We start from the raw sequence: 24144 nt of genomic DNA, 5'->3' as shown, positions 1-24144 counted from the left end.
TAAAGGAAAATATAAAGATAAAAGATGAGTAAAACGATAGTTATACATGTTTATAAATTAGTCTTTAAACATACATGTAATTAGAGATACCATTTTCTTTCGTTTGATTTTAAAGAGTATTTTTTGAAAACTAAGTTTTGTTTTTAAAGCTATAAGTGTTAAAGGTAAAAACTCTGAGAGCAAAAAACTATTTAAGAATCATAATTTTTTTTTAAAAGAACAATCAGTTAAAATATCTAGCAAAAACAAGGCAAATAAAAAAGAAACAAAAATAAAACATTTTTATAAATAGAAGCTAAATAACTGATTAAGTGAATCATAGTTAAAAAAAGTAAATTTGGATTTAAAAAACAAAAACATTAATTAATCATTGTTTAACATACAAATTTACGATTAAGATATGTTTAAACTTATTTCAGACTAGTTTACTTTAATTTTTTCATTTTGATTTGACTATGAATTTTAACATTAAAAAAAAGTATTTAAATGTAAGTTATTAATGAACCAATTTCTAACATTGCAATACATAATTGTTGATCCACAGTGTATATGCTAAACTTGAGTCACACTTTTATCATACTTTCAATCTTCAATGAACAAAATTTGTATTTTTAATAAACATAATGATAATACGCTTGCCAGTGTTATTGTTGTATGGCTTTTTGAAGACAAAAAAAATCATTTTTAATTTTGACTTTCTTACTATAAAAACTCTATCAATAACGGTTAAAATTTAGACTATTATTATTGAACTAAACTTATTTCTTTGTAGAGAAATTCGAAAAGACTAGATAAGGTTAATTTATACAAAACTTTATTTCTTGATAAAAAAAGTTTACTTAAACCAATTAGTTTTTAAGAACTTGCTAATTATACCCAAAACCGCAAAGTTAAAGGAATAAATATTGAACTTTTTAAATAATTAACAACCTAACTAAAATCTATAGCAGCTTCTAAATTCTTGCTCATTAGAAAAAAAACCTAGAAAGAATTAAATTTGGACGCACTATAGAAAAAACCTCTGAAAAGAGAAACAAGTTAGTTATTTTTCAAGCTTGTCAATGTTGTCTTAATTTTAAAGTCATAATATATGTTTTGTGTTTCGACTTAACTTAGATTTCTACTTTTAAGTTTGTTTATACATAAGGGAACCCTTTAAAACCACTGTCTTTTGACTACCCGTAATTTTTATTTTGCAACTGTTATAAAATTAATATTCAGTTATAAATGTTTATACTTGTTTTTATCTCCATCATAACAGCAACACTTTTAGTTGAAACACCTTAACAAATAACTGTGTAATTTTCTTCTATTTATTTTTTAAACATTTCTTCAAAAGAATTTAGAATTTTTAAAAGTATGTAATCTAAATACTTTTCCTAATGAACTTGCTCGTTTAAAATGCATATAACATTTCATTATATTAATAATTATAATATTCTATAAAATATCATATGATTTTTTTCGTACTTCGTTTGTCTTTGCTTGTGTTTACAGCCAGTGTTTATTGTAATTTATATTTAACACAGCTTTTACACAATACAAAGTGAACAATAACAAAAGTTGATATTAATTAGTTTTGAGTAGAACTTTTTTACCAATTTTATCTTAATGGCTAGAAATAGTTTGTTACATCAAGAACAAATTTCGTTTTTGAATAAGCAAATATTCTCACACAACTAGTATCAGCCTTCATAAGTTATTGCGCAATAGTTGAGCTAAAATTAATAAAATTTTTATTTACAGATCTTAAATCTAAATTGATGTACATTTAAATTCTTTATTTTTCCTTTAATACAACTAATTCAAGGCAAAGTAATACCTAAGTAGTAATTTTAACGCTAAATAGAAACTACAGTGATCTATATTATATTATTTTTTAAAACTTATGTTAGAAAGATTTAAAAGTTAAAAAAATTAAAGTATTAATGAAAATTCCGTATTTCTTTTGTATTTAAATTAGTAAAAAATAATTGGCTAATGGTACATTTTTTAGATATAAAAATAAATGGACTTCTTTTTAATTTTTGTACCGTAAGGGTTTCAAAAGAAATCTTTTTTTTTTTAATTTTAGTTAAACTGCTGAATGTAAAAAATTGCGTTTTTTTTTAAAGCGTTAACAAAGCAAGCAATTAATAATTTGTGCTGTGCCTTTGTAAATTTTGTAACTATTTTTTAAATTTCTGTGCAACTGATTTTTAAGGTAAAAGCTAAACATATTTAGTATTTTATATTTGTAATTTGTTTCATATTTTGTTTTTTGAAAAGTTTTAAATTAAATAAAAACTTCTCGAAATCTTGTTTTCGAATACTATCTTAATTTTCAACATTGATGTAGTAAAAGAACTTAAAACTATTGAAAATATTTTTTTTTGATACTACTTTTTTTAATGTTATTAATACAAAAGAAACGTTTTATGTATAAAGTTTAAAAAAGCAGAAGTTTTATTACTTTATACTTTGTTTTTTCTAAACCTATAGTATGAAATCTTTATATTTATATATGTTCTTAGAAACGATATGTTTTATATTTCAACTTCTGTTATATAAACATTATTTATTTGTCATAATAAAATTAAAGTAGGTAGATTTAAAACTTTGATAAAAACTATACTTAAAAATAACTAAAAACTTTGTTTTATGACCTATTTATTCGTAAACAGTATGAAATTGCCAACTAAATACAAAATATTTATCCAAGAGTCGCACCGAGTCCAACAGTAGTTTTGTCTTGCTTGAAGTTGTGAGTTGCGTTCATGTTTATTGACAGTGGGAAAGGGAAAAGCCTTTTCTCCAAACTAGCACCTATCGTCCAATCACTCTTGACCATACCTATATAAAAAACACGTTTTTGGTAATTAACATTTAATATACTTGTTGGTATGGTTTTTATTTACAGTTCTCATTTAAGTAGTAAAAAAATCATGTTTTAATATCGTATATTGATAAATTTTGTTTAGAATTCTATTCTCAAAGATTAAAAAAAATGGGCAACAATGGATGACTTTTTTAACGAGGTCAACTATAACTTTTCTAGTAAATCTGGCCCGTCGAGTTGAACTTTTAGTAGTTGTAATTTTCAAAGATTTATAGTAGCTCAACATAACCTTCGAAATTAAACTAATCGGTAAATACAAAAAGCTTATAAACGTATAATTTTGAACGATTTTTTTTTAAATTTTTTTATTACGTTTAAATTTAGTTCTATTTATATACGACATCAAGTCTTATCAGTACGTCAATTCTAAAGTTTAGAATTTATATTCAATAGTTGAAAATTTAATTAAACCGTCTAAACTCTTCAACTTAAGTATAAATTCTATATAAACTATTTTAAACTCAGACCATCTTAAGTTTTGCAACCTTAAATTTAACTTTTGGAGATATTATAATCATATGAATTAGCAAGACTAAAATACAACAAAAATTTTATGAAATGAGGTAAAACAAATACTAGATCAGTAAAAAGTATTAATAAATAAACAAAACAACTTGTTTTAAAAGTCACTAATAGAAAAGTCAGTTCTTTTATCAAGTAAAAAAAATGCATAAAGTATTTATGTCGGGTTCACAAAAATTAATGATCTTTTTGATCAATAAAGTAAGTATCTCGCAAAATTTAAATACTAAACTTCTAAAAAAATTGCTGGATCTGAATCCGATTCTTATATTGAAATCCGCCGGATCCTATAAAACTCTCAAATTTTCAATATGTTTACGTAATATCTAGTGTAACTTTAAAAAATATAATGTAGTATAAGTTTCAAAACTTCCCTAAGTTACACTTACTTTTTGATTTTTATGATTAACCCCAGAAAATCTTATGTGAGTTTCAAAAATTTCCCGTCATATTTAATGTAAGTTTTAAACTTTGCCGCAATATCAAGTGTAAGTTTTAAAAATACCGTTAAATACACTTAAGGTCTTTTTATTATTGCTTCTCATCATTAACTTCTGAATATCAAGTGTAAGTTTCAAATTTTTCCTCAAATATGTTTATTACCTGCTTCTTAAACTGCTGGATTCGGATAACATTTTTAAAACAGAATCCGGTTGGGTTCCTATGCTATTATTTTTTCAAATTAATATCACTACAAAAAACACAAAACAAAAAAGCAAAATGCGTATTATTTAACGTTTTGAAGAAACATTTGTAACAGTTTTCAAAAAAAAAAAACGTTGTTCTACAGATTTAAGTAGACTATATTTACTCTCTGATTTAGATTATGTTTATATAGCTTGTTTACACAATAGACAAAATTAAGGTGATTACTGACCAAATTTTTTCCAACTAAAACATATCTGGAGCTAAAATAAAGTTAAAATATAAACCTATAAACAAAATAAATAATTAAGTCCATAATAAAAAGTTATGTAAAATTTTGCAAAAGTAATATTACAAACCTAAATAATCTACGAAAGTAAAAAAAAATAATAAACTTACAAAAACCTCAACAAATAAAATAAAATATACTATGAAAACATTTAAAAAAATTCCTATAATAATACATCTAAATCTGTAAAGTAATAATTAACATTACTAATAGACAAAACAAAGACATCTATTTTTCAAATAGGCTAGATGTGAATCAAAAATTGAAAATAAAGCCAATATATATAGTAAACAAACAAAGAACTTATTTTTCTAACATTGAAAAAGCATTTTCTTATCTTTTTTACAAGCATGCCTAGAGTTCTTTCGCACAATTGATGCTTTTACAAAAGTCTTTGAACCAAACTTCATGAGCGCTTTTTTATCATTCAGTTTTCAATATCATTACTCTAAAATAAAATATTATAAAAACGTCAGATAATATACCTTTGAAATTCATGTTCATTTTAGGTACGTCAAATTGATAGTAGAGGGAAGTTTGAGATTCCAAGTTCTGCCAGGCAGCTTCAAACTCGACACCGACTTTTACGTATTCATTTGCCTTTCTGTAAAAGCTCGATTGAAAACCCATTGTTCCTACGGATGTTGCCAACTGCCAATTGGGTGCTATAACCAATTATATAGTTATAATAAACTTAAAACAGTATATTTAGATCTCACAGGGTGTCCAAATAAAATTAAAAAAATTGTGGAAAATATTATATATAAAATAAAAAATTTAATAATTTCAAACATTGTTTATACAAGTTTTAAATAGATTTAAAATTATACAAAACTAACATACTTTAAGTAAAATTGCATAACACTACTTTAAAACTTGTTTAAAAAGTGTTGATGTAAGTTAACTATAAACTAGAATTAAATGTAAATTAAATGAAAACTTTTGTATCTGGCAGCAAACTCATAGATGTTCTTCTGTACTGTTGAAGATCTTGTATGGATCAAACCTGCTCCAACTGATATGTTTGGAGTTAATCCCTGCATATATTGCGCTACGAAAACTCCTATTAAAAACATTTATCATAAATAATAAGATCATTTTCAACTGTTTAAGCACTCTAGTTTTGAATATTTAAAATAAAATTATTAAAAAATGTTTGACAATTTTTTTTAAATAATGTTCAAAGTTCTTTTTAATTGAAAAAATTTAAATAATATTTTAGATAAATCTATCTTTTTATTGTTTAAACAAAAACCATATCGTTCTAGAAGAATTGTTTATAACTAGTACACATTAATGTTGCATAAATCCTTACCTATCTTTCATTATTTATATTTTGTTATAAAAATGTATCATTCTTATAATTAGCTCGTGAGTAAATGCAATCAAGATAAAAATATATTTATGATAAAGTAATACTGAATTGAATCAACAATGCTTGAGATTAAATGCCCTCTTGAGATTTTTGTATATGAAACACCAGATGTCGATGCTTCTGTACTGCCTCTTTGCTTATCATACACAACAATGTTCAAATTAATGCAAGTTCTTCAAAACTAAATCCTCCAAAGATCGACTGTCCTCGAATAGGGAGGAGAATGCAATAAAAAGGTATGGAACACATTTCTGCAAAAATGGACAATGTTTAAAGATAGCACAGAGATGACAGAGGTAGAAAACGTCGTCAATTGTATCAGTGCTACTATGAAGGTCTAGGTGATACTATTGTGAAGGGACTTGCAGATGAAGTAAACTTGTTTGAGCAATAGATTCTAAGGATGATCAAGCAGCTTGCAGTAATTCCGATTTTAGTTGTTGTACGACGATCAGGCTTTCATGCTTTAATACAAGACAGGATTCGAATTAAAACATTAGATCATTTGCTGCCCGTTAAAAGGGAAAATCCAGTACATGCTCGTAATTGTCCAAATGATATCTGTAATAAAGTAATAGACTTACAGACAAAATCCTAAAAGATGTTAATGTGGCTGGTCTAGCAGATGAGGATATCCGCAAAGAGACGCCAAGATGGGGAAGTCTAGATTAAAAAGGTTTCGACGAGACAATTGGTTTCATTGAAGCAAAAGAGATGGCACGTAGTGCAATGACACAACCTGTTATTACGACCTCAGTTTACTCATACAAGTCCTTAAGGAAAACTACACGAAAACAAAGTGGTAAAGTTACTTGTATTATATATGGTAAAGTAACTGAGAATCTTATTTGGAGCAGAAAAAATAAGAAGTATATTCAGTGTTCTCCCTGTAAACATTGCTAGATAAAACCCAGGTAAAAAGTTTGGCAAGGTGACAACAAATGTGCTTATGAGACAACTGCACTTCTGTTTGGTTGATCATATACAGAAAACTAATTTTATCATTTTAGTGATTTTTATTCTTTATAAGTTTAATTTCGTTTATTTTTAGCACTGAACTGTATTTAAGTTTGCAAAACAGTTTAAATGATTTTTTTGCTAGACAAATGAATCGTTTCATCGCCTTTGTAGGTGAAATCAAGATTTGTAAGTATTTAGCCAGCTTTCATTATATTTTGTTGTAGAGATTTTATCATTATTAAAATTAGCTCGCGAGTAAACTCAACTAAGAAAGATATTTATTTAAATACTTTCTCTAAAGTAGAATGATACGAACTTGAGTCCAGTGCTAACAAACGTAGCAGTTTTATTTTTAATATACTTTAATGTTTTATATCTTAAATGGGATACAAAGAAAATTTAATTTTGTTACTTCAATAGTTTAAGGTGTACATTAAAGAAAAGTAAAACATTTTCTTTAACCTGTTCTGTCAAAAATATTTGGTTCAACGGCCATTAGTGAAAGTGAAGAGTTTTTATGTTTAAGTTCAGCACCCGCTTGTATTGATCTTATTTGCGATCCTTTAATCTAAAAAACACAGGTTAACATCATTTAACATTTAATAAGTATGATATATAAAACAAAATTTTCAAACTTAACAAAGCATATCGAGTATGTAAATATTATAAAGAAATCTATCTCCAAAAAGTAAAAGATTCTATTTTTAAAACTATGCGTTACTCGAAAAACAAGGTATCATCAGTTTGTAAAAAGTTCTTATTCAAATATAATAAAAAAATATTCCATTAAAAATGCTTTCCCAAAAATATTTTTTTAGTACAAAAGAAAACTTAAAGTTTATACATCTTTGTCAAACGAAGTAATATTTAAAAGTATTCGTACAACAAATAACCTGTGAATTAGCCTTTATTGTGACGTTTTTACCTAAAGCATGAACAACTTGTGCTTGTAAATCTCCACTGTTGTTCATAGTACCTTGCATTACAGGATACATCTGTATGTTGAGTATATATACAAAAAGTAGCCCAAAAGATACTATATGTTATAAAAATAGTAAGAGTTTATTTTTTAAAGCTATAATAGTTTTAAGTTTAGAAATAGGTTTTAAAAAACGTTTTTTAATGAACTAATAACTAAAGCAATTTAACAAGAACCTCAATATAATATTTTGATAACTAAGATTTACGATCACCTAAAATTGAAAAGTAAGTAAAATTTACATTCAATATCTAACAGAGATTTTATATTTTTAAATTGAATACTTTGTTAAATACTCACAATTTATGGTTAACCTAATTAGTATCCAAAATGTTGTTTTTTTTTTAATTAATACAAAAGTTTTTCAATTAGAGTAAAAAAAAAAAATAACTAAAATTCGTTAGATAAAACTAACTTAAAGAAATTTAAATTAATCAAGTTGTATATATTTCAAGTAGTAAATGTGTCTATTATATTTAAAACCAAAGTCTCCACAATATATAAATGTAGAACAAGCATAAATAGTACAGTTATATTCATTAAAACAAAGTAATCTTAATTTTCAAATTTTCTAATCAATAGTTTTTAAGCTACTATAAAACCTTAGTTATTTATAGTTAAAAGTTTATAACACTAAGTAATTTTTTAGTTGTTTTTTAAATCTACAAAACTCGTCAATATTAAAAACTAATAAAGTTGACATTCTTTTCAAACAGACTACTTATATCAATAAAGTTATTTCTATTAACCTCAGTTGGAGAATACTTGGTGTTTCCGACATAAGTTGCTCCAAAGTTGTATGCAGAAGCATTATTTATCAAATTCAATGAGTGCGCCACCTATGGTTATAAGAACATTAGAATAACATATTTTTAAACTAGAAACAAAAACTTGATAAAAATGTAGGTAGTGTTTAAATGATTAATGTAATATTACTAACAATAGTTTAATAAAGTTTGTTTTCTAATATAATTAAACAAAAATAAAATATATAAAACCTTTATTATTATATATATATTTTTTATTTATTATTGCTAAGACCTATTCAGATTTATTAAAATGTTTACTGAATCTGATACCTGAGTTAAAACATATTTTTGAAAATATGCACTTTTAAAACGTTATTCGCTTATCAATATAAAAATAAATATGTACAAGTTTAACTAGTTCTTAAAACAAACATCGTTGCATTAAATGAATAAAAATAAATAAATAAATAAAATTAACTAGACACTTAAGGTTTTTTAATTGCAATGTGTTTAAAATATTTAATTTACAAGTCATAAGATTTTCATTATTAATTCAAAATTTTATTTATCAATAACGTTTTCGTTTATCAACTTTTCAAGTAAACAAAAAAGGTTTAAATTATGGTTAGTTGCACGAGCTTACGAAATTGCACGAGTGGTTAAAATTTTACGAAGGCACAAAATTGCACAAAGACAATTTTGCACAAAGATATTTTCGTTCGAAGGATCACTTTTGCATGAAGACACTTTTCCACGGAGACATTTTTGCACGGGTTGTTTTTTTTTTTTTAATTATTCCACCACTGTTACCCCAAACCCTTACACTCAGTCGGTAAACTATCAATTTTTTTTTATCAATTTTTTTACAAGCACTGTTACCCCTAACCCTTACCATTGGTCGTTAGCTTTTTTTTTTAATTTTTTTTTTCTTTTGTTCGTTTTTATTTTATTTTTGATAATTTATATTAGTTATTATTTTATTTTTGTTAACTCTGTTACTCCTAACCCTTACCCTCGGTCGTAACTTTTTTTTCTTTTTGTTTTTATTAGTTTATATTTAAGTGTTTAATTTCTCTTTTCTTATATATATTTTATTTTCCCTTTTTTTTTCACTGTCGTGCAAAATTCTTAACTCGTGCAAAATTGACCGTTGGTGCAAATTTGTCTTTTTCCTAAAGTTTATTCGTGTAACTTTGTGGCTTCGTGCAATTTTGTCTTAGTGCAATTAAGTCCCCTCGTTCAACTTTGTATTCGTGCAATTTTGACCCGCTCCCATAAATTATAGCTAAAATTTCAATATAACTTAATAATAAACAGTATATTTAAAACTTGTTACCTGAAAATGAGAGCTTAGTCCTTTAACTGCAGTAAGACATAACCCATCAGTCGGAGTGAACTGAAGATCTAAAAATCAATTAGTAAGTTTTTACCTTATTTTTCACAACCTCAAAATATATATAACTTTAACTACTTCGTAGTTGAAAACTATTCAAGTAAAACATTCATTGTTGACAGAAAGTCAACTGTATCAACATTTACAACACAAAGTACATCTTAAACTAACACTTATCAAAAAAAGTAGCAATAACTTTAAAAACGAACTTAAATATTTACAAACCCTTAACTGGTTTATGAAGTTCATCAAAAGTTCCAGGTTGACAACTTGGCGAGGAATCAACTGGATTTGAGGTTAAATGTGAGGTGGACTCGACAAAATTTGCTGTTGACGATACACCTGAAACATTTGAAGTATCTGTTGAGTTTTGTAATATTTTTAGAAAGCCCTGGTTGTTTTTTCATAAAAATTAGTACTTATGTCTGTAACATATTGATAAAAGCAATCAGTTTGTACGAATTAAAATAAATATAAATCTTACTTCACTATTATTTTTATTAAACAGCTTTACAAATACGATTTGTGCAGTTTTTATTTTTGCTTAGAATTAAACAGATAAGTAGTTTGTAAATGGTAAAACTGTTAATAGTATAGTTTTAAAAGTACTTTAAATAAGAATAAAAAAACAAGATTGAAAATGTAGTATGTTTTATACATCTTATTTATTTAAAATAAGCTAACTTCAGAGCAACTAAAACTCTTAATTTTGTTAATCATTAAAAAATATATTCAATTTCCTTCAAATTTTATAGGCTTTAATTAAGACTAATTGTAAAAAACTTTAAAAAATATATATAACGAAAACTCACTTTCATTTACAACATAAGAAATTTTTGAAGACTGACTGTTTCCCATGGCTAACTTTTAAAAAAAAATAGTTAAACTGAAACAAAACATTTTTAAGGATAAAATACAATTTATTTGAAGTAAAACTAACTACACTGATTTATTGAAGTCAAAAATATCTTAAATAAAAATATTACTTCGTAAAGAAGTCACTTATTTTATAGAAATCGTATAGAATTATTTATGTGAAATAATTGATACTAAGCATTTTTCTTTTATTATCTTTTGCATCAAAGGAGTCCTTCAAGCCTGAAAATAGTTATAATTAGCCAGCTAAAAACTAACATTTTTATACTGTAAAATGATATTATCATGCAAAATTTCTTATTAACATTTATTTAGTAATACTTTGCAAGCTTATTAAATTTGTCTAGGAACAGTTAATTTTATTATAGTTAAAGGTTTTTGTTTTTGAAAATTTTGAAACAATTTTAAGCTATGCCTAAATGATTAATAGAAGTATTGAATGTAATTAAAAAGTAGAAGTAAAACCCTACAATGGTTTTAGCTAAGAAAATACTAAAAATAAAAGTATAAAAAATTAATTAAAAATTATGAAATGGCTGTATATGTTAATTTTAAAGTTATATTATGTATATCCTCCACTTTTATTTACCTATAAAGCAGCAAAAAGTAGCTAACTAAAAATTTTATAATAACCAGTAGCAGAACACAAACTGTAAAAACTGTAAAAAGTATAAGGTATTGATACAATAATAAGTTATATAAATGTACTCTTGAAAATACTAATTCCGATTTTATTAACAGTATATAATTTAAAAAAACTTAACTATGTTTTTCAGGGTTGCCAAAGGTGTTTTGAAATTGTTTCCAAGTTAAAAAAAAAAGATTTAAAAGATATTTTTTATTTTCTTTATTAATATAAAACTAAATTTAAGGTTAAAAACTTACTTTAGATTAAACAAATGTAGAAAGGATGCTGCTATGCTTCTTTATATGTGTTTTATAATAAATAAAATTTTAATTTTATACAAAGTGTTATTTTTAATATGATTGACATTTATACTTATAAGAATTTCATCATTTTATATGAAAAAGTGTTTAAATGACATATTTTACCTTTCTTTTGCATAAAATTTAAAATTCCAGGTTTTTCAAGGATTCCAGGTTTTTTGGCAACCATTGATTTTAGTGACAAAAAACTTAAAAAAATCAATCATCTTATAAGTATAGTTTCAAATCTGTCAAACATATATTTACATAATTTTTATTTTCAAAAATTTCTGTAAAGAAATAATTGTGTAAAATTAAAAAGTGATCAATGTTTTAAAATCATTAAAAATAGTTAAACGTAGCTAAAGTTAACTTAAGACTAATACTTACTAATACTAACTTAATTTAGAAATTTATAAGTATAAATTTTAAACATTTGATTTGATACAAAAGTTAATAAGTAAAAACTAATACAATCTAATACTAAAACAAATATCTACAATAACTAAACATTTGTTTGATATTATAAGTTAATACTATGTGAATTTATTTTTTTTCAGAAATTTTTTTCTGTTTATCAGTACCTCTAAACTCCGACAGATAATTATTAAAAATGTGATTTAAAAAAGGTTAATTTTATTGTTAAGTAACAAAGTAAAAGTTTAATTTCTATGATGCAAAGATAATACTTAAATAATAAAACTATAAAGTTGAATATTTCTAAAGTTGTGTAAAAAAGTCAAACATTTTACAGAAACTTCTATCATAAAAATAGCATTCTTAAGAAGTATTGTTTACAAATTCAACATTCATAGATATATTTAATTGAACTAGGGTTATCAGAGTGCTAATGTTGCCATACCAACTGAACACTGAAATCAAAATAGAATTTTATTTAAATTAAATACTATATGTTTGATTAGTTTTGTAGATAGTTATATATTATAATAACTTCAAACGAAAATTATAAACTTTTAGTTTGAAATGCAAAAATAAAATGCTAGTCTAAAAACTTTCAAGAAAACGACAAAGCTTTTATATTAAAAAATCAAACGTTGGTTTCGCTAATAATGATTTTATTTTATTTCTTAAAAAATTAAGAACTAAAAATTTAAGTATTATATGTATTCTTTCGTGTTAATTGTTTTTAAACTTTACTGATTGTGCAAAAAACAATTATTGATTTTTTTATTAGATAAATTCTAGTATTTAGATATAAGACAAATCATAAAGTTTTCCTAATGTTGCCAAACTTATTATTTCAAATGACGTTTTGGAACCTTGGTTAGTTTTCAAGTCTAACTGAATATTTTCCAACTTGTAAAAGCTAACAAAATGGCTTTAAACTCACTTCATGAATTTTCTAGATCATAAAAGTACAAAATGTATCTTTAAGTAATATTTTTTTTAATCTTTTACCTAGTACAAAGAAATGAAGGCCACCAGGTGAGTTCAAAAATAATTAATTGAACATGAAAAATACCTAATTTTCTTTATATCTATTTAATTCTTAAATTTATGTTTGATGTTTGAAAACGTTTTGACAAATAGAAGTAGCCTTTTGCTTAAAAAAAGAGTAGAAAATTGTTTATAACAACTTATTTAGCTAAACTTGAAATAATTTTAATACAGACCTATATCTTACTAAAAGGTAGTTTACTTAGCTATATATTGTCTAACTGGCTTTTCAAAAAGATTAAAACTTTTCACCTAAAAAGTTCTTAAGTTTTTTAATTCTAAAAAAAATTTACAAAAAAAATTTTTTAATTTAAATTCAGTTCAGTAGATTTAAATTTAGCTATATAAGCTTTTTTTGTGTAAAAATGTTTTTGTGTACCATTGTTTTTCATTGAATATCTCAATAAATATACTGTCGTACATATGAAGATAACTTTTTTTTTATTCTAAACTAATTACTACTATAGTATAATAATGTAATAGTTTTTATGATAGTTTCTAGGCTATAAGCAACAAGAAGTTTTATTTATATTAAAAGCATAATACCACACGCTTTTCAGCATAGTGCTTTAGTTTCAAAATAAGATTTTTCCAACTGTTTTACTATTAAATCCTTAGCTACTACTATAAGATTATAAATCATACTTTTAACAAAGTATAAACCAAATAACATTTTATACTTTATTAACTTTTCATTTTAACTTTTAACTTTTGCTGTATCATATTTCAATATGATTTAACATTTTAAAGCACAAATTACTAACTTTGATGTAGTGAACTTTTTTTAAAAATTTTTGTTGTTACTTTAAATTAACGTTCTTTGTTTTAAATGTAAACTTTAAAGTTTTAAATGTTTTTGAAAATTTTGATGATAAAAACAATTAAATATGATAAAGTGTATTTTCAATTAATTTTTTTTAAATTAATTAGTTGTGGTTTTTAGGTTAATATGAAAAGTTAAAACAAAACTTTTCAAAACCAGTGTTGTAATCTAATAATTATTAAACTGTAATTAGTTTGGATAAGACAGGAAGTTTTAAGTGAACATATAAGAATGAGAAATAAAGGTTTAACTAAGTAAAAAATAAAGAACTATACTAAAAATTGTTTAGACATCTGCTTTAAAAAAAAACATTTTAACGGTTTGTTTTTTCTAAAATTGATGCTGTTTAAGCAATGATATAAGTTGTAATAAACAAATACTTCAATTGCATGCAAAATTTTTTTCTCTAATATTGCTCTTAAAAAATTATGTAGTTTAAAGTTAATTTTCATACAGTGTTGAACATTTTCCTTATTTACGCTTATTTGAAGTTGAATAATGCTTGTTTCCTGTTTAGCCACTATAAATGTTATATTTCATCTTTTTTATATGTTGAACATTCTGTGAATATTATCATGTATTAGTTTTTTTGTTTGTTTGTTACATTACTGATAAAGTTTGAAAAGCAAACCTTCCAGTTTTCGGTTAACCTAAAACTGATAATTTCCTTTATTAATTTCATAATTGCCACTCACTCAGGGTATTCTAGCTAAGTTGAAGTTTTTCAAAAATTCTTGCTAGTTTTGATATTTCAATCAATCTTAAGCTTAAATAGATCTTTTTGTCTTGAAAATTATTTATTTTCTATAAATATTGAACACATTTCTATTTATTAAATTAGAATTTTTCAAACTTGATTATCTGTACATTTTTTGGTTCTTAACTCTTTATTATATTTCCCACAATAGTATAATGAAAAAGTGGAAAGTCTAAACTAGGCAAAAATAAGCTAAAGTGTCTATATATTTAATTCCGTATAAACTTAACATAGACTTTTTAAAGAAATATTAACTTAATTTAGAAATATATAATTGAAATATATTAAAAATATTTTGTTACTTTTTTCCAGCTTGTTTTTAACCAAGTGATTATTAAAGTCTGTTATTACATTATAAAGAAGTTAGAATTGCTTTAATATAAAATTAACTAATATTTGAATATATATTAGTAAGTTGTGTTAGTGATTAGGTTATGTTTTAGGTAAAGTTATTCAGCCAATAACAAATATAAATTTTTGGAATTTAAAAAAACACTCTTCAGTACAGGGTTGCTACAAACTTATGCTACAAGTAACTAGTTAATCTATACAAAGGTTTAAAGTCATTCTTAAAATTTCACTTAGTTTTTCAATGCTACATTAGAATGATGAATGAAAATAAAATTATTCAAAACAGAGAATTTCGGGCCTCAAGACTTGAGCCCGATCCCACTAGTGGTCCTGAGTTATCAAAATTTTTAAACTAATCTGTGTGGCATAGTTTGTAGCAACCCTGTACTGCACAGTAGAGTGTTAATAAATTTATTATTTTTAAATTATACTAGTTATTTTCTGTTTGAACTTTTTGTTTCGTATGAAGCAATGTCTAATTTACAACAATTAAAGTAAATGTCTTCTAAAAGTAAGTTTAAATATATAAAACATATTGAGTCGTAAAATAACAACGTAAATTAAATTAAATAAGTACAATAGCAGAATGTTTTATACTCTAAATACATACGATATTAACAAGCATTATTGATGTTAAAAACAAATAACTTTTTATGAGATTTTACTCAAATGAGTTTAATTTTGCTTTAAAAACTCATAATTTTTCCATTTTTACAAGATTTTTTTTTTATGATTTTTTAATCAGAGACTATTTTTTGATTTAAATTTGTATTAACAGTATTCAGAAAAGTTTTACATTATTGGTATACAAAATTGTACTAAAATTAATTTGTACTTAACAAAAATAGTTGTTTCTTTAGACATTCATAATTTTTTTTTTTACTAATAATTTTAAAGTATGTATATTTTATAAAGTAATCAATATAAAATAGATTTAACATAAATCAAGTTTATACAATGGGTGGACAATCAAGCAAATACAACCATGAAGAGCTAAATAGTACTTCAGAGGAATACAAGTTTATAAAAAAATTCTTTGAGAAAACTGTAGATAATTGTTCTGAAGATTTTAGTGATTTAAAAGATCAGAAAGAGTTATTTTTCTTTAAATCCAGTAAAATTAACCCAAAATATTTTAAAGTGTGGAAAATAGTAGAAAACAATCCAACAAAGTCATCATATGGAAAACTCAACAACTTAATGTTGTTTCATGGCACAAAAGAAAAATACATAGAAGGAATACTGAAGCAAGGCTTTGAAAACTCTCGTCAGGGATGGTTCGGAAAAGGCGTGTACATGACTGACTGCTCGAGTACAGCCGCAAAATACACAGAGTACACTTCTCAAAGGAAGCAATGTTATGTGTTTGTCAACGAAGTTCTTCATTCTGATTTTCTACAAACATACGAACACGATTTTGGCGACATAGACTGCGATGTATGCACCAAACCAAAATATCCGTTTGAAAAGCATGTTGATGAAGACAGTCCTCAACCATGTAACGATGACTACGTAGAAGATGCTCAAGGAAGGAGGTATAGAAATATCGCGCATAGTCCTGAGAGCGTAGAAGATGAGTATTTGGCCGATGACAGCATAACTATACCAAGATATCTGATTAAAATTGATAGAAAAATTAATGGTTTCTAAATATTTTTTACAAGTCGTTTGTTTCAAAACTTGTTAGAATAAATAATAAAGTATTAGTTATTTTCTTGTTAGTTGAAAAAATAAAATTATTTTACTATGTTTTTATTAGACCGGCTACTTAAACAAAACATGATTTTTGTTTTATTTTTTCTACAACTTTTGCTACACCTAACTTTTTATGCTGCTATAAGATAGGGTATAACACATGTATGTTGGCAGGTTTTTTCAACTTTAGCTTAAATAACATGTTTTAATGTCCTTTGTATGTTTTTGTTCAATAGTAAACAAGGACAAACTTAATTTAATTTATTAGTAACGTGGTGAATAACAGAGGTAAGATTAGTCATATTGTTTTTGTTTAGATAAATGTAGTTAGATGAGTATAATCAATTACATTTTTTATAAATTTGTAAATGTAGAAAACTGACAATATGTTTATCGTAAAAGTAAAGTGACAACACTATTTATATTGTAAAACTATATAGCACTTAGTGACTTACCGGAGTTGGACCCAAAGATTTAATTCTCATGTTCTTTAAATAGAATATAAATATTTTAGTACTACTAATTTAATTAAAAAAAGTTTAAACAATATTTTTTCTATGAAAAATATTTTTTTGGTGTTGTTAAATTTTTTTAAATTGAAAACAAACAAAAAAAACACATAACGCTAAGATGAAAAAAAAAACAAGCTAGATACATTAGATCTGAGTTTAAATTTTTTGATATAATTACAAGCTACAATTATGATAAACATGCGATTAATTTTATTGAACGACAAAAAAGTGCTCAAAAAATTTTAATAATCAATGTAGAGTAATCATCAATTGAACTAAAATACTATTGAGGCATACAAAATGGATAATTTACCTAAATAAAGACACTTATTATTCAAATTCTTTCTGTTTGCACAATTCTGTTTTTTTTAATTATGACAGAGTATCTAACTCAACGAGATCAAAAACACTACTAAAATGATGAATTATTTTAGATCTAGATATCTCATATTTCCTAGCACAATATCTACTTTTTTTATACTACACTACTTAATATACACCGATTTAGATAAATAATAATTTAAATTTATTTTAGAATATTGATAAGTGTTCACAGTTTAGTTGTTTTTAAAAATAAGCTGTTTGTTTTTGTGATAGAATAAACGATTCTGAAGTTTTTGGCAATATTAGCACAAATTTTATTTCTCTAAAAGAACAGTACACTTGTATTTATTTGAATACAACTGTTTTGATAGGAAAAAGAAATTTAATACTTCTTAATTACGTATTTCTTGTCATTTGTTGTAGATAATTACAATGATAAAAGAGTCTTGTTCTTTAAAAAAAACTTCGTTTTTGTTTTTTTTGTTAAGATACCCCAACTCCGATATTAAAATATTTTAGAAATAGTTTTTTTTGTCGTATGAGTGTTGTATTTTATTACTAAAATCTTTTTTTTTGACGAAAAAATAAAATTTTATTTTGTTTATGTTTAGAGATAATTTTTATTCTGTTTCAGTAAGTACTTTAATGTTAGAAAAGCATAAACATTTAAATTTTGATGTTCACTGCCTTAAAAAAAACAAGTTATATAAGTTTGTTAACAACAGCTCATACTATAACAGCAGGGTAAAACCATAAAACTCTATAAATGTGTATTATAACTTATAAAAAACTATATTTGTGAAAACGCAACAATAAATAATGTATAAACTGAAAGGTTTAAAATAAGTCCTTATACAAAATTGTTTAGGTTTCTGCTTGTGTGATTCAATAAATTCACAAACAGACTACTTTGTTGAATGTAAATCAAAGAAGTAATTTTATAAATAAATAATTTGAAATCGTGAATTTTTTTATTAAATAAAAAAACAGTATATGAGTTATGTTAAATTACATGAAAAATAAAATCTAAAAGTTTGCCACTTTCTTATACTAGTTTAGAAATTTTTGTTCATTTCAAAAACTCCAAAATGTTAAAGTTTGAATAAATATAATAATTTCTATATTATAAGCATTTTTTATCAGTTTCGTTTTGAATTCATAACTATTTTGATATTATGTAGTTAAAATTTGAAACAATTTGCGTTGTTTGAATTAGTAGAAATATGTTTTTATTTTTTATCCAATTTTGTTGAAGAACAGTGTTTTTGATAATTTTAAAAATTGTAATCCTTTTCTTAGGATTTCAAAAAAGTTCAGGGTGACTTAAGCCAATTAAAGGTAAATCAGGACAGTTTTTATGATTTAAATGATAGCAATACTGTTTATAATAATAAGTTAGTCAACACATATGACCTTTTATTATCTAATTTACATAAAAACTACTTACTTCTACTTTTTCGACCTAATTTTGCATAGAATTTTTTAAATATTTTTAAATGATAGACTATGAGGCTGATTTTTTTTACAAAAAAAATATTTAAGCAATTAAATTAAAATGTTATATTTAATTGTTTATTAATTTTAACTATAACAGTATATAACGATTTTTACAAGGTAATGCTTTTATCTTATAATGTCTATAAAACATCAGTCCAGCTCCTCAATCTACCAGGATAAATCATGGTATCTACAAAACTGAGAATCCTGGAAAAACCTCGAATTTGAATATTTAGATTGAATAAGCTCGAGTTTGAGAAATATTGAAAACAACCTTGAAAAAATGGTATTTAAAAAAAAATTCAATAAAAACCTGGAATTTTAAGTAGTTTTTACATGAAAGTACTAAGTTTAGATTTAACATAAAATAAATATCAGATAGATAAAATCCTATTCATAACGATTAAAAAAACATACTAAAGTAGCTTTACAGTATTTTTAAAATGTTGAATACTATTTAACGCAGTTTTTGACCTTAAACTTAAATTCATTCTAAAATAAAAACCAAAGAGTGCACTATCAAAAACCTGGAAGAAACTTTCCAAAAACCAGTAGCGACCCTGATCGATGTTTTTCAGAAGTTTTAATCATGTTTAATTCTACCTGCCCTTTATCAACTAACCTTAAAGCAATTAAAATAAATAAAATTTTTGACTGAAAATATTCTTTGATGGGTAGGAGTCTAAAATGGACAAAGGGATACTTGTGCACGTATAAACTTTTGCACTACATCAATTTTCTGGGGTTTACTTTTGCTGGGGTCGAAAAATTGTAAAATTATATATTTTTAACTTAAATTTAATAATATTGTTTTTTATGACTCTTACCCCTAACCCTTTCTCTCTAGTTGGTTATTTTACTTACATTATTTTTTGTGATTTTAGATCTATTAATTATTATCTTAATTTTTTTTGTTTATTTTATGTTGCTAAATTTTATTTGGTATATTTTTCTACCACTGTTACCCCTAACCTTTAGCCTCGGTCAGTAACTTTCTTCTTTATATATATTTTTTTTCTTATTTTTTTAGTTTTTACTTTTTTGCTGTTTTGTTTTTCTTATTTATTTTATTTTATCTAATATTTACTATACCTATTACCCCTAATCCTTACCCAAGAACAGTTTTTTTTTTCATTTTTTTTTTTTTTATATTTTTTTTTGTCTTTAAATTTTTTTCTAACTTTTTTACTCTGGTGCAAAAATCACCTTTCGTGCAAACGTGTTTTTGTGCAAAAATATCTCTTTGAAAAAATATCCCTTTGTGCATAAAAAAGTCTTCGAGCATATTTGACCCGTTCCTCCCTTGGTGAATTTTTTTTTTTGCAAAAACTGCCAAGGTCAAATCTCAGCACTTAAAAACAAAAATTAAAAACTATTAAACTTAAAATCCAAAGCAAGAAACAACAATCCAATCATGTGATCCTGACTTATGATTTAATATGTTCTGACATTGTACTATCAAAATTCACTCAAAAATCAGTTTAGGACGTTTTAATTATTGATAAGAAACAAAATGATTTTAAAGCAAAAGTCACATTAGTTTATCAGGGTGGCTATTTTACCTGAATAGTTAAAAAATATGGTTGTGTATGAAAAAAGTAAAAAGAAAAAACTTGAAATGTTAAAATCATGTAAAAACCTGAAACTTAACAAGTTTTGTATCTTTAATGTTGAAATATACTTAGCTAAGGTTAGTAGGTTATTATACCAATAATAGATTAAACATTTTTCTGAATTGAGTTTGTTTTTTGCAACAAAAATAAGTGTAACTTTTGAATAATTATATATCTATAATTATTTTTCTTAAATTCAATTTTCTTTTAAAAAGAAAAAAAAATTGTTCTTCAAAACACTTATAATTTTTTTTTAACAAAATGCCACCCTGGTATAAAAACAGAAAGTAAAAATAATATCTATTACAGTTTTTATCATATGTATAAAACTTAAACCAAGATTTGTTTTAAAACAATAAATATTTTAAAACTTAAGAAGTCTTCAGTTTTTAGGGTGAAAATTCACCTAAAACTATTTATTTCAGTTAAATCTAGGAGGAAGATAAAAACATTACAAAAAAATTAACTTAAGTTTCAGTAAAAGCTTAATAATGAGCTGGCAAACTGATTTTAAAATTATTTAAAAAAAGTATTCTAAAAATGTTTTTTTTTATTTACTAAATTTTTACTTAACTTTAAAAACTAAGTTAAGCTAAATTACCTTGCAAGGGATATGGTTAGTTTTGTAAAAACAAAATCAATCAAAAAATATGTAGAAGGATAATGTTTTTGAAAATTAAGTTTTCTTATAATCTTTCCTTCGGTTTTTTAATCTGAAGAATTAAAATTTACCAAAAGTTCCTTGAATGGTTTAAAAATTGAAAAAAAAAAGCGTTTAATGACTAAAACCAAAACAAAAAACTTTTTTTTTAACAGAAAACTAAAACTTACTAAAAAATACATTGAATCTAAAACTTCTATCTGCTTTATATCTAAAATTATGCATAATTTTTAACGTGATAAACTTTAGCAACTGTTGCTTGTTACAGAGTTGCTTGCTGCCATACACAATAACTCAGGCTAGCTGACCTTTTTTTAAGTTTAAAGTTAGTTTAAAAGATTATTTTATGTATTACTTTTATAATTTGTTACTTTCAGCTTTATAATCTAGATTAAGAATAGTTTTTGACAAGATTTAGCTCGTTATTATATTTTTAAGTTTTCATTTTGACAGCTTGACTCAGGCTAGTTTGCTGTAAAGTCAGACTCTATTTTCTTTAATTCAAAGAATTTCACCTTTTTAAAGTTTTTTACTCACAATCTAAACTACATTTAGTAGTGCCAGTAATTTTTTTTTTGTCTGAAATTCAATTAAATTAATTTTAATAATTAACATTTAAAAGTAATTATTTTATTTTAATTTTCAGAATAAAATTTAATAACATTTTTTCTAACTAAATCAGGTCTTGGTGCTTAGTAGAAATAACATAAAAGTTATTAATATCATATGTAGATAAATCTAAGTGCCAAAAAGTGGAATTTTACTTTATGAACTTTCAAGATAAAAAAATTATCTTTTAGCTTAGTTGATAATGTAGGATATAACACAAAAAAAGTTGTACACCTATCAACTATTTCCTTAAGTCCAAAAATTTAAAAACTTTTGCTTTCTTATTTGATAAAACATGACGTTTACTGTTGTTGAATGACTAAAAATTAAATGATGTCATAGTTTAAATTGAATAGTTTGTTATGTTGTAGTTGAATAACAAAATAAAATGTTTTCAATTTTTGTTTTATAAAACAAAAAACCATAAATGCTATTATTTTATTAGTGATTTTAACTATACTGTCGCTGTAAAAATTAGTGGTCATTTAAGTAATCACTTATGCACACTAGTGTGCACGTTACTTATTTTAGTGTGCACAAAATCTGTTTTAGTGTGCATTAAAAATAATCCTACAATTTGAAAATTACACCAGATAATCTGTAATTCTGGATAAAGAGCAAACAAGCATAAAAAAAATAGGCGTTTTCAATGATAGTTTTGAAACTTTTACTAGATATTATGAACAATTTTCAGAAAACTTAAACTTAGGGGTACACATGTTTTTTTTTTTGCGATTCGGGGTGCACAGATGTTGATTAGCTTCACAACCACAGTTAAGTAAAAACTAATCATAACATGATATTGTTTTACATAACCAAAATAGCTTGACATATATATATATATATATTAGTGAAATAAACAGTTTAACAGTATTTTAATTTTGTTAGCTATTACTTTATTTAAGCCTGTTAAACATTGAACTTAAATTATAAAAAAAGAAAATTAAATGCAAATGTATTGACTGCAATTTTTTAATTTTCAGTTTTGACAAAATTTATCTTTTATTTTAATCTTAGTTAAAATGATAAACTTTAATAAACTAACTATATTATTTTTTATTTAATTTTTTTTGTTAAGTATACTAAAGCAATTAAAAACGTTCATATAAATAAATACGTAGACATGTATATTAAAGTAAATAAAAAAAGATTTATTAAGTTTAAACAACAGGGTTGCCATTACAACTCAGGAACCTTTACTTTTTTCACGTTCAGGTTGACTCAAGAAAATTTTGTTTTTATAAAAAAAACTCATGGTTGTTTTAACAGGGTTTTCACACACCCAAGATACTTAGGATAACTTAATGTATTTTAAAAATTATAAAAACATAAGGATGACTCAGGCAAATTTTTTTTTTTTATAAAGAACTTTTCTGTTTTTAATCTTAGGCCTGTTTATTTATAAATATGAGATTAAGGTTAACATTACTATTTTAAAAAATCATTTAGTTAGTTCAAAGAAAAATAATTAAGTTAATTGAGTTTTTTACTTTTTAAAAACTTCAGTGCTACGTTTACAGGGTTGCCACTGGTCAGACTAAGTTAGTTTTTAACGAAGATTAGAAAAAGTCAGGCTAAATCAGTTTTCTAGAAAAAAATTAGAAAAAACTAAGGCCAAGTCGGTATTTTTGGGGTCAAATGACAATAAGTCATTTTAAGGATAAAATTGGCAAAAAAATTATAATTTGTCAATTCTAGTTTACAATATTTATTAGTTTTTTAAGTCTTAAAATGGTAAAAAATTAACAAAAATCCTTTAAAGTCAAAATAAAATGCAATACCTTCTTAAAAATTTACTTAAAAAATCATTAAATTCCAAAGACTTTAAATGGTTAAGCTAAATAAAAAACTTTGAATAAGTTATAGAAATCCTACATTACAATACTAATTGTTAAATAAATTAGTTAAAACATTGTTTTGAAAGAAAAAGGTTTTGATTTAACTGTAAAAATTATTAAGTCTGAGAAAACTCTTTTTATTTTTTCTCAATAAATTTTTCTTTATGCTTAAAAACTAAACAAGTGTTTACTAAGCTGAATATATAAACTCTTATTTTTAGTTTTATCTAAAAATTAAACTTATTACAAACATCACCTAGTCATGTCAGGAGAAAGCTACCAAACTGATGTTAAGAAAATAAAACTTGAAGCAAAAAATTAAAAATTAACAATTTTTGGTGCAACTTATAAAAACTCAGTTGTTGGTTGTTTTACAACTTTATGCAAAAATGTTTCTACAAAAAAACTGTATG

General features: G+C 24.2%; 1 protein-coding gene across 1 annotated transcript; it reads right to left on the bottom strand.

Moving 5' to 3' along the window:
• Positions 1-2692: 2692 nt before the first annotated feature.
• LOC145828765 (mitochondrial import receptor subunit TOM40 homolog) lies at positions 2693-10648 on the bottom strand. Its single transcript, XM_082936516.1, has 9 exons — positions 10603-10648; positions 10016-10132; positions 9734-9801; positions 8398-8487; positions 7563-7664; positions 7132-7237; positions 5341-5397; positions 4820-4999; positions 2693-2832 (listed from the first exon to the last, which is right to left on the bottom strand). Exons 1-9 carry the CDS (start codon positions 10646-10648, stop codon positions 2693-2695), a joined length of 906 nt encoding a protein of 301 aa, XP_082792642.1.
• Positions 10649-24144: the final 13496 nt, after the last annotated feature.

This window comes from Thalia democratica, chromosome 2 (genome assembly GCF_965202585.1).
Source record: "Thalia democratica chromosome 2, ktThaDemo2.hap1.1, whole genome shotgun sequence".
In the NCBI taxonomy this organism is placed as follows: domain Eukaryota; kingdom Metazoa; phylum Chordata; class Thaliacea; order Salpida; family Salpidae; genus Thalia; species Thalia democratica.
This window is presented reverse-complemented; position numbering and strand designations above follow the sequence as displayed.

Excerpts from the sequence above, each read along its gene's own strand:
- LOC145828765 (XM_082936516.1), bottom strand. The coding sequence starts at position 10,648 with ATGGGAAACAGTCAGTCTTCAAAAATTTCTTATGTTGTAAATGAAA. Across the intron at positions 10,133-10,602 it reads TTCTTATGTTGTAAATGAAA|GTGTATCGTCAACAGCAAAT; the intron begins GTGAGTTTTCGT and ends CAAATGTTTCAG. Across the intron at positions 7,238-7,562 it reads CAATAAAGGCTAATTCACAG|ATTAAAGGATCGCAAATAAG; the intron begins GTTATTTGTTGT and ends TGTGTTTTTTAG.